The sequence below is a fragment of the Neofelis nebulosa genome, chromosome 9 (assembly GCF_028018385.1).
Source record: "Neofelis nebulosa isolate mNeoNeb1 chromosome 9, mNeoNeb1.pri, whole genome shotgun sequence".
Taxonomy (NCBI): domain Eukaryota; kingdom Metazoa; phylum Chordata; class Mammalia; order Carnivora; family Felidae; genus Neofelis; species Neofelis nebulosa.
Genome location: NC_080790.1, coordinates 139,856,005 through 139,870,289, shown reverse-complemented (window position 1 = coordinate 139,870,289; position 14,285 = coordinate 139,856,005). Strand labels below are relative to the sequence as shown.

Genomic DNA, 14,285 nt, shown 5'->3' with positions numbered 1-14,285 from the left:
GTGGACACGAGTTTTCGACTCGTGTAGATAAATCGCAAGGAACGCGATTGCCGGCTCGTCCGGTCAGAGTATGATTCGTTTTGTAGCAAAACACCAAACTCGCCTCCAAAGCGGCCGCGCCATTCTGCGTTCCCGCCGGCAACGGCCGAGCGCTCCTGCCGCTCCGCGCCCTCGCCAGCGTCTGGGGTCGTCAGGGTCGTGGGTTTGGGCCCTGGTGACAGGCGTGCGTGGTGCCTCGCTGTTGTGATTTGCGTTTCCCTGACGACCTGTGATGCGGAGCGCCTGTCCCCGCGCCCGTCTGCATCTGTGCGTCTTCTCCGGTGAGGGGCCTGCTCGGGTCTCCGGCCCATTTTTCATTCAGGTTTATTATTGTTGAGTTTTGTGAGTTGTGTGCACAGTTTGTTTGGGGTGATGGTCCCTGACCAGATGTTTCTTTTGCAAATATTTTATCTGTGTTTGATTGTCCCCATCGTCCCCCTGGGGACCTTTTCCTGTTGTCACTCAGGACCCTCTTTGCTCCTTCCTCCGTCGCTCCTTGTTCCCTCCTGATCTCAACGCTCACAAAGTGTGGGGGTCACTTATTTGGTACAGAGTCCCTCAAGTTGGGTTCATCCTGGGTTTCCTCACGATTAAGTTCACGTTCCATAATTTTAGCTACAATTCACAAAAGGGATAAGGTGCCCTTCTGAGCGCGTCACGTTGTGGGGACTTGGATCCTCTGGCTAAAGTGGCGCCTGCCGGGCGATCACGCCGTGAGCTCCTACTTTCCCATCAGCTGTCTCCCGCAGCGGCCGTGGTGCTGTCTGCCCTCCGTCCTTTCCGCCCTGCCCTCCCCCCCCCCCCCCGCTTATTCCTTCATTTAACGATGACTTGTGTGCCATTGTGCCACGCCGGATGACCTCGTGCCCGAGGGTCTTTGTGTTCTGGGGCGCACCGCTGAGGGTGCAGCAAAGTTGCCAGGAGGTCTTGTTAGGAACAGCCGGGCTCCCCTCCCGAAGATCGGGTCGCTTCACCTTCCCCCGTCTCACCAGCACCGCGGGAGATTGTTCATGATTGTTTAAAATTGTGCCAGTCCGGGGGCGCCTGGATGGCTCAGTCGGTTAAGCGTCTGACTTCAGCTCAGGTCACGAGCTCGCGGTCTGTGAGTTCGAGCCCCGCGTCGGGCTCTGGGCTGATGGCTCAGAGCCTGGAGCCTGCTTCCGATTCTGTGTCTCCCTCTCTCTCTGCCCCTCCCCCGTTCATGCTCTGTCTCTCTCTGTCTCAAAAATAAAATAAGCGTTAAAAAAAAAAAAAAAAATTAAAATTGTGCCAGTCCGGTGGCGACACGGGAAATCTTGGTGACTGTGCTGTGGGTGCCTGAGAACAGGCCTATTCTCCCGAACGGCGTAGAGCTTAATAGATTTCCACAACACGCACCTGCTGCTCATGCGGACCAGTCTTCTGAATCCTTGCTTATTCTTGTCCATTCGATGGGTCTCGTACGGACTGTGGTGATGTCAGTGGTGCGTTTCTGTCTTTATCTCCTGTGTCTTCTGCAGCTGATGCTTTGTAGCTGGGCTGTGTGTGCCACGTTGTTGGGTACGGAAGTATTCGGAAGTGTCACATCTTCTGTGAATTGGCACTTTTAGCGTTAAAAAATGTCTGCCGTTGTCCAGTGGGCTTGAGCTCTGCTGTGTCCTGAGTTAGGACCATCATTCACCCCGCTCTCTGCACTTCCCTCACCAGAGAGAATCTCTGTCCCTGCTTTGGTCTTATACTTCCTGATTTTAGGTGTGGCTCACATCTATAGCACGTGGCTACGTCTTGTTTTCTGAGCCGAATCGAAAAGCTTTCCCTCTATTAGGTGAATTGAGCCCATTCGCCTTCTTCTGATATGATCAACACGCTTGGTCTCTTCTGTCTCAGTGTTTTATAACTATGCCTATTTCTTACGTTTGCTATGATTCTCTTCCTCTGAAGTGCATATTCTTTGCTCTTTAATTAAAATGTTTGTATTCAGGAAGGCTTACGGTTGTATTCTGGTGGTTATTTTTGCACATAAACCTTGTTAAATGTCCCCTGGTTTTTCTTAGCTGTTCAGCTTCTTAGTTCCCATAGGGCTTGAGCCCCGCCCACTTTCTCACAGCAGCCAGTGCACACGCCCCTTGCTCTCCGCCCTCCCGCCCGGCCCCTCCTCAGCTTCAGTAAGCGGTGTGGTTTCCTTACAAGTGCTTCCACCCGCCCCAGCACTGCGCGTGTCCCTGCCCATTCCTGGCTTGGATGACGACTGCACTGTGGCCCAGCCTGCGGAGGCCTCCATGCAGAATCCCCGACACTTGCATGTTGCAAAAGGTCTTTCTGTGGCTTCGATAGGGAGGACGGTCTGGCTTGGATATAAGATCCTTGGCTCGCACTTTCTTTCAGTCCTTCTGTGAATGAGCATCCGTGGTCGTCCTGCTTTGGAAGCTGGTTTTGAAAAGCCCCGATGGCGCCTGGGTGGTGCAGTCGGTTAACCGTCCGACTTCAGCCAGGTCACGATCTCGCGGTCCGTGAGTTCGAGCCCCGCGTCAGGCTCTGGGCTGATGGCTCGGAGCCTGGAGCCTGTTTCCGATTCTGTGTCTCCCTCTCTCTCTCTGCCCCTCCCCCGTTCATGCTCTGTCTCTCTCTGTCCCAAAAATAAATAAAAAATGTTGAAAAAAAAAAATTAAAAAAAAAAAAAAAAAAAGAAAAGCCCCGATGCCAGGCTGATTCACTTGCCTTTGTCATTTATTCTCTTTTACACGAGGCCTTGTCTTGATCTTTGAAAACTAGCAATTTCACGAGGAGATGTCAGAGTCGGTTTTCATGGGACCTTTCAGTGTGTAGATTTGGTCTTTCTGGTTCCTGGACTCTGGCTTCCGTGTCTGTTGTGTTCTGTCTGCTTCCTTCTTCGGAGGCTCTCTTAACACAGGCCTTTGCTTGCCCGCCACCTGCCCTTCCCCAGACCTTCCGCGGCTGTGCCCCTCACGAGCCTGCCTTTCCTCGCGGGTCTGCCCTCGGTGCCTTGCAGTTAATTTATGCACTTCTGAGAGATCTCTGTGTCTCCTTCCCATTTTTTTCTCGCATTTACTCCACTCTCATCCCTTCTGTTTTTTAATCTACTTCTCTTAACGTTAGGGATTTTTCATTCAGGGCACTTCTCATGTCCTCAAATGTTTCAGGACATCTTTTGGTTGTTGGAAGTGTTGTCTTAATGGTTTTCTTGTTTTTCCAGACAGTCTCTGATGTGCGTGGAGTTCTGTTTTCTGATTTTTTGCGGTAGATCTTGACGGACTTGCTAATCTTGGGTCACTTTTGCCGGGTTTGGGTGTCTCATCAGACTCGCGGTCTGATGGCGCCCTCTTCTGACCGCGCTGAGCAGTCGGGTAGTGTGGCCGGTTTTCTGTTTGCGTTGCTTGTAGGAGGGTCCTGTGTCCTTTGGCGGTGATGTCCCGGTCTTGCAGGAGCCTCAGTGTCCCTTTAGTTCCTTCCCTCGTCGGAGGCTCTGTGTTCTGAGGACTCTGAACGCTAGACTGGGGTGGACCGGCCATTCTGGGTGGCCTCTGTCAGACCGCGGCCCCTGGCTGTCTCCATCCTCTGCCTTTGCCACGTCACCTTGTGGGTTCAGGAGGACCTGCCAGGTGTCCTCATCCGGAGTCTTTCTGGAGCAGGGCGCTCCGTGCCGCCACGTCTGCCGATGGAGCGATGCCTGGGTAGATTGGTGCCTTCTTGTTCTGAGTTGGTTTTGGGGAGACGGAGGGAGGTGTCGGGGTGACTGAGTGGTGTGTGTCCTCCTGAGGAGGGTACCTGCGTGTCTTCGCCGCCACGTGTACTCCCGGCCGCCTGTCTGCACCGGGTGCTCTCTTTCGTGGACAGGGAAGGCGCAGAGACGGGTGCAGGCGAGTTGGGGAACTGAGGGGAGCAGGGCGAGCCGGTCGGAGGCTGTGCCATTGGGTTCGCCGGAACCGGTTCGGCCCAGGCTCCTGGCTGTCCAGCTGAACGCGGGGCGGGGGCGCAGCCTTGAGGGGCCCCTCGCTCGGGAGCCGCTTGGCCGTGCTTCTGGGGGCCCGTGAGTGCAGGGCTCTTGGCTGTTGTGGCCCCGAGGTGGACATTTCCCTGAGACCGTGCCCAAGGGCCCGTGGCACCGGGGCTCACGTGTCGGCACGCATGGCGAGCACCCAGCCACGCCGGGGGCTTCTCTCCCCGTGAGCATTGGCCCCCAACTGAGGTGGCCCCACGAGCCGGGATTTGGACGGAAAGTGGGGTTTTTCCCATTCGGTTTTACATCAGGTGCTCATTGCCTGTCAGATCGATTGTGGCATTTTGCCAATGGCAAGGTTGCCTTCAAAAGAAATAGCTCTTTTTTTTGTCTTGGACCAGCCCCGTGACCGGGCTGACAGGTGTGCGACGTGCCGTTTTCAGGGGAGGACCTGCTGTGTGCAAGCGATACATCCAGGGTCGCCTTGCTCTTAGCCCAGCGCCTGCAGAGACCGGGCAAGGCAGCCCTTTGATGGGGTGTGGGTGTCACCGCTCCCCCCGGGGGCCACCCCCCCCCCCCCCCCCCCCACCGGTTGTTCCGTGATTCTGGGCTGGGCGCGGTGTCGGTAGGCTGGGTGGTCACGGCCGTCCTCTCTCCCGGGCTCCGGGCCCCTGTGACCCCTCCCGCAGCCAGAATACCCGACGAGCAGTATGACCAGGACCCTGGAGGGGGGAACGGTGAAGTGCGTCCTTCCGTTTTGGCGTGAGATGGGGAAACGGTGCCCGGCCCGTGTAATTAGGAGTAATGTGACTATTAAGTAGGATCTCTTTGAGCATCGGCCTTTTACAACATCCATAGAAACACCAGGAATTGAAGTTTCTCGCTGGCCCTCAGAGCGTGCCGCCTGCACCTGGGGGCGGCCCTCTGCCGGCTCACTTGCCCGTTAACGCTTTGAGACCAGTTGTGGTTTCTAAGAAATATTGCAGTATTATTGCAATAATATCGCCAAGTGTTATTTGTCTTGAGTTCTGACCCGGTAATTTCCACCTGAAGTGGGGGCCCTGTCCTTCCTGTTTTTGGCTGTTGGCTTTCTGTTTGGAAAGTAGAAACATCAGACGTGGTCCAGAATTGGTCACGCGTGTTGCAGAGATGTTTCGGTCCGTTAGGTAGGTAGTGCCTTTGCTCTCTGCGTGGCTGCGCCTGTCCCCGTGAGTCTTGGCGTCTGCAGGGGAGGTGCAGAGGGCAGGCCACCGTCCGCGGGCAGCTGTCTTTCCAGAAACTGGCCTCTGCTTGGGCGTGCTGGGCTCTCCCCATGGTGTCTGGGGTGCAGAGCGGCGGGCCCCCGACGGGCCCCCGGGCTCCTGCCGCTCCAACGTCATCACAAGCCTCTGCGGGGGGAGGGGAGGGGGTGGGGTGGCACGGTGTGTGTCTTGCACAAAGTGCTCCTTTAGGGCTGTTACCGAGGCTCAGGAAAGCACGGAGAAACCAGAATTGTTCTTTCAAACAAGGAAAAGTAGCTGCCACGCCACCTGGCCTGGAGGAGGGACCTCAGCCGTGAAGGGTGGTGGAGGGGGTGCAAATTGTAATTGAGGTCAAAGACGGGTGCGTGTGCACAGGGACTCCCCTGGGGGAAAGGGCTCAGGTGGCAGAGGGACCTGGTGCCCGGAGCGTGCGTGGGCCTCGCCCGCCACCTGCTGGCCGGCTCCCGGAACTGCGGCCTGGTCAGAGCAGGGCTCTTCTTCAGCTGTCGGGGAACCCTTTCCTCCCACCTTCCTAAGCTGTGAGAACATGCGGTAAAAATACCCTGTGTTATGTTTGCACTTGAAATATGCACGAGCAACTTTAACCATCAGAACACAGATGCTTAGTTTTCATTCTGAACGGAGAACCAGGCACCACGCAGTTGGGAGTTGTGTGGTCGGACGGAGATGCGGTGCTGGAACCCCAGGACCCAACACGACGCATCCGGGAACACCGCCCCCAGTGACTCCTTGTCCATGTGCAGGCGTCAGAGACTCGCAGAAGCTCGGCTGTTCCCCAGCGGTGCAGGCCCTGAGCCCAGTTGCTGCTGTCGCCCGGAGGTGGCAGTGTCCCGCTGAGACTGGCTGGGAGCAGGGTGCCCCCTGTTGGCCGCGGACGACCGCGGTGACCCCAGAGCTCTGTGGTCCAGCCTGCTAACCGGCTGACCGCCCGCCCGCCCGCCCAGCCTGGGAGTTTAGACTTTGCAGCATTGGGAAAGTGCCTTTGCCGGCGACATGGGGACGACACGATTGCCCCGGCTGTGGCATCGGTCCCACCTGGCCGCCTGGACACATGGAGGTCGGGGACACCAGCTTCAAGCCCAGGAGCTGTCTTGCCATCCCCCTGGGGCAGGAGCCTCCGCCTGTGCCTTCTGCAGGCCCTGAGGGCCGGAGTCTGAGCCCTGGGAATTGCAGGGGTTAGTGCCCCTATGGGTGCTTGAGACCACCGGTCCCGGAGGTCAGCGTGGGGACCGTGCCCCCTGCTCGCACCCCCTCCCTGTTAGGGACCCGTAAAGCACTTCAGCTCCAGGAGCAGGTCTGCAGGAAGGAGCCTGTCCCACACGTGGCTTCCTCCAGCTTCAGGGTTCCTTGGCACACCTGTAGGGACACTCGAGTGGCTGTGGGCACGTAGCCCTGGGGCCAGCACCTGGCCCTGCCCCTTCCTGCCAGCGCCTTGGGTCCTGCCCACCCGTGCACACCACTAACTCGGCTGTCTTCTTTCTCGTCACCAGGGGTCGGGCCCAGGCTCGGCGGTCCCAGGCAGCTCCGGCGTCGGAACCCCCAGACAGTTCACGCGACAAAGGATCACGCGGGTCAACCTCAGGGACCTCATATTTTGTTTAGAGAATGAGCGTGAGACAAGCCATTCACTGTTGCTCTACAAAGCATTCCTCAAGTAGCACAGGGCGGGCGCGGCGTCGCGGACGGAGACGCCTGGGACGCTTTTATATATTTGCAGATGACGCCTTTTGTAACAAGCAAATGGGATATTGTTTAAAAAACAGCCACCTCTTTACAACGGAACAGTTTTATATTCCTGTTTCTAAGTCAACTCTTCAGTGCGGAAGAAAACACGTTTCTGTAACAGAGAACACAGAGGCCCGTGGGCCCTCTTAAAGGACAATTAACTCTTAACTCATCTTTGATTGAGTGGCCTTCTTGCCAAACAAGCCATATATAAAAACTGATGGAATCGTTTAGCAAATAATTAGTTGCCCTCTGTCACCTCGTAGCGGTTTCTACATTATTTGTGCATTTTGGTTCATTCAACCCGACTTACTGCGTAGGTGTGTGTCTACAGCGATGACCTCATTTCATTTATTTTATTTTTGTATTAGTCAGTTGGCAAAGCAAACTGATTTTTTAGACTATTTATCTGCCCGTCCCCTCCCTCGCCAGAGTCCCCGAGGAGCCCGGAGCCCACGGCGCGCCCGCGCGGAGCCACCTTCCTGCTCAGGAGAGGCCGTGCCGCCGGCTCCTCCCGAGCGCGTGGTCGGCACCTGTACAGACGCAGTTTATTTGCTGTAGTTTGTAAAGCTGTAAAGTTAAAAGAAATGAAAACCTTTTCAGCATAAATATATTTTACTTGCACTGTGTTTTTTAGCTAAAAGTGGAAACTTAGATGAAATAAAATCAAAGTTGAGAAGAATCATCAAAAGACTGTTTCTCAGTGTGAATCAAGTGTTGAAAAATGGTTGGTGTATTTTGTCAGTAATTGTACATAATTTTTGGCACATAACATAAAAATGGCTATGTAAACTATAATTATTTTGCTAAGAGACTGTAAGCAAGCTGTGGGCCAACTTTACAGATGTCCAGAGCGAAGCCCCTTCTTTGTACCTATTTTTTTATTACAAATATACTAATTGGTTCTTTATATTTTCAGAGGTTATTGTATTAAATTGTCTATTGATAGTACTTTTATGACTGTAAATACTTTGGCTTTCTCCGTGTGAATCCTCACGTCAGACTTTAATTCGCGCGAGTGTGAACCGAATGCTGATCAGTATTTTTTATCGACACCCGAAAACTGTTACGCCTTTTATTTTGTCTTTTAGGAAATCCCTGTCTTTCCATTTTTTCATGTAAATTTTGCACAGTTACTTGTTCATATGTAAATATTTTACTTTCAAAAATGAAGTTTTTAATTGCTATTGTTTTATATAGGATTGAAAGAAAATTAACTCCTTTATTAAAAACAAATTTATCTGTATCCGTTTTGCCCGTTCTTCCCGGTTTTCCAGTTTTAGATCTGCCGCCAGAGACTCAGCTCTGGTTCCGCGGAGGCGTTTGTTTAGGGGCTCCTTGTTAGAATCGGTGTGTAAACCCCAGCCACTCTGGGAGGAATAGCCTGACCTCCACAGACGGGACCTCCGCGCCGCACAGTGAGGCCTGGCGGGAGGGCCCGAGGCCGAGTTGCCTCCCCGTGTGCTTGGGCCGTCCGGGCCACCCCGCCTGCCTTCCGTTGCCGGACCGCCCCACCTTGACACAGGTACGCCGGGCACCTGTCCTCGCAGCTGGGGCACCTTGGGGAGAGGCGAGGCGAGGCCCTTGTGGGCCCGGCGGGGGGCGGGGGGGGGGGGTTCTGAGCACAGGCTCGTGCCCTGGAAAGCCTGGTCCGGACACAGAGTGGCGGAGCCAGATGGGGTCTCCAGGACGCCCGCCTCCTTTCTGCCAGCCAGTGTGGTGGACCGGCCAGCGCCCTGCCTCCCGAGCGCTGCTGGAGCCGGCCGTGGTGCACTCGGGGTTGGCGCCCGGTTTCCACGTCAATTGTAACTAGTCTGACGACACGCAGCGACGTGTGGGCTTCCGTACAAGTTACGCTGGAGAACACCGCTCGCATCAGGATGCCCGTTCCGTGGTCTCCGGGGGTTGCCAGCCGTGTCCCAGAGGCCTGTGTCCCCGTTCTGGAGGCCAGAAACGCGAGGTCAGGGTTCGGCAGGGTTGGGGTTCCCCCGAGGCCGCGAGGGAGTCTGTGCCAGGGCTCTCCCCCAGCTCTGGTCGTTGCTGGCACCTTGGCCGCCATCCCTTGTCGTTTGTGTGGCGGTTTCTCTGTGCGTGTCCCTCTTCGTGTCTGAGTCGCCCCTTGCCACGGGACCACGAGTGACCTCATTTTAACTTGACCTCCGTAAAGACCCTGCCTCCAAGTGAGGTCATGTTCTGAGGTGCCGGGGGTTAGCCTCCACTGATCTCTCTTGGGGGGACACACTTGCCTGTCACATCCGTGGTGGCCGAGGACACAGCCTGTGCAGGAAGCACTTTCAGGGTTTCTAAGTCGCCCGCCCACGGGAGCAGGCCCGAGGTGACTTAGCGGGCAGGTCACACTGGTACTTTCTAACCACGACCTCTTTGTTTTCGTGAAGCTGTTGGCCTGAAATAAATCAGGTCAGTCGGTGGAGGACGGTCGTGCTCCGATTTCTGTGGGTGTGACTGACTTCCAGCTTGTCTGCACGTCCTGCTGGCTCGGGGACGGTCGCAGCCACAGCCGTGACGCCAGCAGGAGGCCGCGCACGGCCGAGGTGCTGCCAGCAGCCACGAGGCACGGGTCTGCCCGTCATTTTCCCTCACCAGACCGGTAGCTGTGGGTCGGCGCCCACCATGACACGTCGTTAGTTGTCCGAGGTCGGGTTCGGGTACGTGGGCGGGCTCGGGCGCAGAGGGCTGGCTGGTGGCGTCTGGGACGCCGGCTCTCACCGCTCCGCTGCAGCAGAAAGGCAGGAAAAGGAAGTCAGGCATCACGTCTGGAAAGGAGGAAGATGGAGGAAGAATCCCAGATGGCGCCATTGTGCGCACGCAGAGAACTCGGACACACGCTGCCCAGATTCGGATTTGGTGAGGTTGTAGGAGGGGGGGTCAGTGTCCTAAATGAACCGTGATTCTGCGTCCCAGCAACCGGCGGCCACCAACGACACGACCAAGGTCAGGATACCTAGGGATGCATGCAAGGAACTACAGAGGAGACCCTCACACCCAGACGAGAGAGACGAAAGCAGGTCTGAGCGGAGAAAGTGCCACATTTATGGAGCGCACGGGGTGTTGCGGGGAGGGCGGTGCTGCCGCGCTCAGAGCCCCAGCGGATGGTCTGCCACGGGACGGTCTGAGTCTGGAGACCCGGACGGAGCTGTAGATGACTTGGAATAGCCAAGGCGGTCTAGAGCGGAATCAAAATGCTCACGCTCCCAGGTCTCAAGACTTCGCGTAAAGCCGTGCAAATCGAGCCGGGTTGGTATTGGCGTGTGCGGGCAGACCCGGTCAGCGAACACCACAGGGTCCGGAAGTGGATCCGCGTGTTACAGCCACTGGGTTTTTGACAAAGACACCAACGCGGCGAAGGGAGGCCGGACGTTAGTGCAACTGGGGGCCTGAGGGCGGAGGGTGAGTCTTGACCCCGTCCTCACGTGAGCACACGCAGCCTCATTTGAGATGGACCGTGGGCCTGAATGTGGAAGCTGAGACTCCAGAGCTTCGAGAAGACTGGAGTGGGCAAGGACCCTTACGGACATGGAAGGCACAAGCCATAAAGAGAAAAACGGCAAAGTGCACTTAAGTTCTGCCTGTCAGAAGATGCCCAGTGAAGGCAGACGGGAGGCCACGGGCCGGGAGAGAGCGTGCACGGGGTGTTAACCCGATAGGAACCCGCATGCAAAGTGTGTAAAGAGTTCCACAGCTCAGTAAGAAATGTACGAGACACTTGAATGGGTCCTTTATGAAAGACCTACAGGTGGCCGATGAGTGAAAGAAAAGTTGCCCGTCATGACTGGTCATCAGAGAAATGGAAACCAAAACCATGGCGAGACCTGCCACATGCCCACCGTGGTGGCTCAGACTGAAAGAGGCTGACACGAGGCCCCCCGGGGCCTCTGTCGGTTGAGCGTCGGAGACTTTGGCCAGGTCATGATCTCGCGGTTCGTGGGTTCGAGCCCTGCGTCGGGCTCTGTGCTGACAGCTCGGAGCCTGGATCCTGCTTTGTATTCTGTGTCTCCCTCTCTCTCTGCCCCTCCCCTGCTTGCACTCTCACTCTCTCAAAAATAAATAAATGTTAAAAAATTAAAACAAACAAATGGAATGGGGTGCCTGGGTGGCTCAGTCGGTTAAGCATCCGACTTCACAGTCCACGAGTTCAAGCCTCGTGTAGGGCTCTGTACTGATGGCTCAGAGCCTGGAGCCTGCTTTGGATTCCGTGTCTCCCTCTCTCTCTGCCCCTCCCCCATCCACGCTCTGTCTCTGTGTCTCTCAAAAATGAATAAACATTAATAAAAGTTTTTTTAAAAAGAAAGAGGCTGACAGAATCACGTTGAGGGGCAGGACGCCATTGTGAAACAGTCCAGCCACTTTGGAAAACTGTTGCCCTTTTTTTTTTTAATGTTTATTTTTGAGAGAGCGAGCGTGAGTGGGGGAGGGGCAGAGATGGGTGGACAGAGGATGTGAAGCAGGCTCCGTGCTGTGAGTGCAGATCCCCACGCGGGGCTCGAAGTCACCAACTGCGAGATAAGACCTGAGCCGAAATCAAGCGTCGGATGCTGATGTGACTGAGCCACAAATGGAGCGCGTGTCTCCCTGTGATCTCGCGGTTCCTGCCTCCGTCACCTCTGTTTGAGAGAACTGAATGCCTTTGTCTGTCAGAGACCGAAGGCGAACGTTCATTGTGGCGCCGCTCGCTCATGGACTGAGGTGGAAACAAGCCGCCGTCCGTCAGGTGGTGAGTGGACCCCAACTGTAGTGTGATTGTCGATGCGATACTGCCCCGGAGGAAAGAGGGATAAACCGCTGATGCTCTCAGCAGTGGAGCTGAATCTCCAAAGAATCATGAAGAAAGAGGCCAGTCCCTCTGGTTCCACTCGTGGGAAGCTCAAGGCCAGGAGAATCCCCGAGGTGATAGGCGTCCGCGTGGTTACCCCTGGTGGCTGGCGCGAGGGGCACCGGGACCCTTTGGGCTGGTGGGAATGTTCTGTCTCCACCCGGGTAGCGGTCACGTAGGGGTGCACAGATGTAAACAGGCTGACAGGTGAGGTCTGTGCATTTTGGCACATGCAAAGTGCACCTCAGTGAAGCCTGGGGAAACCCCCCTGGGCCGGACCTCAGCTCCACCTGGACAGGTGACCTGGCCCCACGTGATCTGGTGCCGAATGAAGAGGAAGGTGTGTGGATGTCTCGGGACAGGTGACGACTTGTGATCTTGTGGTTGTCCATAGTCATTGATCGACTAGTTGATCGTTAACTACTTTATCCTCTCAGACTGTGGTCTCCAAATGTAAGTTTTATCTTAAAAAAAAAAAAGTCTACCCGGCCTCCCTCCGTCCCCGAGCTCAGGGCCCCAGCTTGCCCCGAGCCTGAGCCTGCCCCTGCCCACCTCGCACAGGCGAGGCCGCCAGGCTGTTCTGGTCTCCTGCTGCGTCTGAGCTGCTTTGGGGACCCACCTGCCACCCGAAGCCTCTGTATCCTTCGTGCCTCGCATACAGCAAGCACACCACCAGTGCACGCTCTCAGGGTGGAGGCTATGCAGTTAGAAAGACCACAGTCCGCGGGGAGCTTTTCCAAACCCTCCTGTTCCAGCGACGGGCTGGCAGCCTCCTCTGGGCCGTTCTGGGCCATGCCCAGGGCGCGTTTGCCCCAGGAAGACCAGCCCCAGGGAACCTGTCCCTTCTCCTTAAGAGATAAATGACGCCTATTTTCCAGGAATCTAATTGTTGGTGCAGGTTGCTTTATCAGTCTTTGTTGTAACTGCAGGATTTCTGTATTTTTGAGAATGGGCACTCACTTAACCTTTATTTCCTAAAACATATTTAGCAAAGGGGAGCCTGGGTGGCTGAGGTCATGATCTCACGGTTGGGGGGTTCACGGTTGGTGGGTTTGAGCCCCACATCGAGGTCACTGCTGGGATTCTGTCTTCCTGTCTCCCTCCCTCTCTGACACCCCCCCCCCCCGTGTCTGTCTCAAAAATAAATATTAAAAATAGAATAAAATGCGTTTGGCAAGTATCGAGCACGTCTCTGGCAAGGACGGCTTTTGCAGGGACTGGGGGGTGTGGTCGAGGCCCAGTCCGCAGGGGCGCTTACACAGGGCTCTGGCTGGGAGAAGTGGCCTGGGCACTGGTGGCCACCGAGCGCCATGGAAGAGTGGGACTCTCTCCTGGACATGTCGGGGGAGGAAGGTGGGAGCGACTTTTCAGGCGCTTGCTTGGAAGTTAAGGCAGGAAGATGCCCGCACACGGCGTCGAACGGGGCGCACCTGCCCCCCCGCAGCAGGTCCCTGAGAGTGTGGGCACCTCATCCTGTCCAGCCCCGTCATCCACGCGCTCCCGTACACACTTCTCCGGGAGACACGGGAGATTCGGCCACGCAAAGACGCGTACACAGGTATTCACAGCCGTTTTATCTGAAGTCGCCAAGACCTGGAAAAGCCCCCGTCGTCCGAGTGCAGGTGACGGACACACCTCGGTCCGCTCGGCCTGCTCGCACAGCGCTCCCGGTGGCTGCGAGAAGCGCCGTACGTGGGCGCCCTGGGCACCGTGAGGGGGTCTCCGCGTGAGTGCGACAAGTCTGCGGACTGCGCCTGCGCAGGGGCGAGGAAACTCGGCGTTACCTTGGTTGTGGGGACGGCTTCGTGCGCGCGTACCAATGCCGGAAGTTTCCAGATGGCGCGCTGTAAGCATGTGCGGGGTGCCCGACATCAACCATAGCTCAGAGATGCCAAAATGAGTGGATGAGAATAAAAAGCAAATTGGCGTTCCAGTGCAGACTGGCTTGGCCAGGAAGTGGCCCAGAGGAAGGCACAGGTGGGCGGCGGGTGGCCTTGGAGGGGGGAGTGGAGGTGGTCGTGGCTGGACCGACAGGATATGAGGCCGAGGGGCCCCCCGTTCTGGGCCGGATGTGGGGGGGGCGAGGCAGAGGGGCTCCCCGGTTCCGGACCGGATGTGAGGCCGAGGGGCCCCTGGTTCCGGGCCGGATGTGGGGGGGGCGAGGCAGAGGGGCTCCCCGGTTCCGGACCGGATGTGAGGCCGAGGGGCCCCTGGTTCCGGGCCGGATGTGGGGGGGGCGAGGCAGAGGGGCTCCCCGGTTCCGGACCGGATGTGAGGCCAAGAGGCCCCTGATTCTGGGCTGGATGGGGGGGGGGGGGGGAGGGGGGGGGGAGGCAGAGGGGCTCTCCGGCTGTGGACCGGATGTGAGGCCAAGAGGCCCCTGATTCTGGGCTGGATGTGTGTGTGTGTGGGGGGGGGGGGGGTGAGGCAGAGGGGCTCTCCGGCTGTGGACCGGATGTGAGGGGGTGATGCGGAAGGGTCCCCGGTTCTG

At 56.8% G+C, this 14,285-nt stretch overlaps 1 protein-coding gene across 4 annotated transcripts in view; it reads left to right on the top strand.

Moving 5' to 3' along the window:
* TAF4 (TATA-box binding protein associated factor 4) overlaps window positions 1-8,209 on the top strand; it is a 66,826-nt gene extending 58,617 nt beyond the window's left edge. For all 4 annotated transcript variants that reach the window (XM_058686134.1, XM_058686133.1, XM_058686132.1 and 1 more), the window contains one exon: window positions 6,729-8,209. In XM_058686134.1, coding sequence (XP_058542117.1) covers window positions 6,729-6,896 — 168 coding nt within the window. In that variant the 3' untranslated portion in view covers window positions 6,897-8,209. The remainder of the gene's footprint in view (window positions 1-6,728) is intronic.
* The last annotated feature ends 6,076 nt before the right edge of the window (window positions 8,210-14,285 follow it).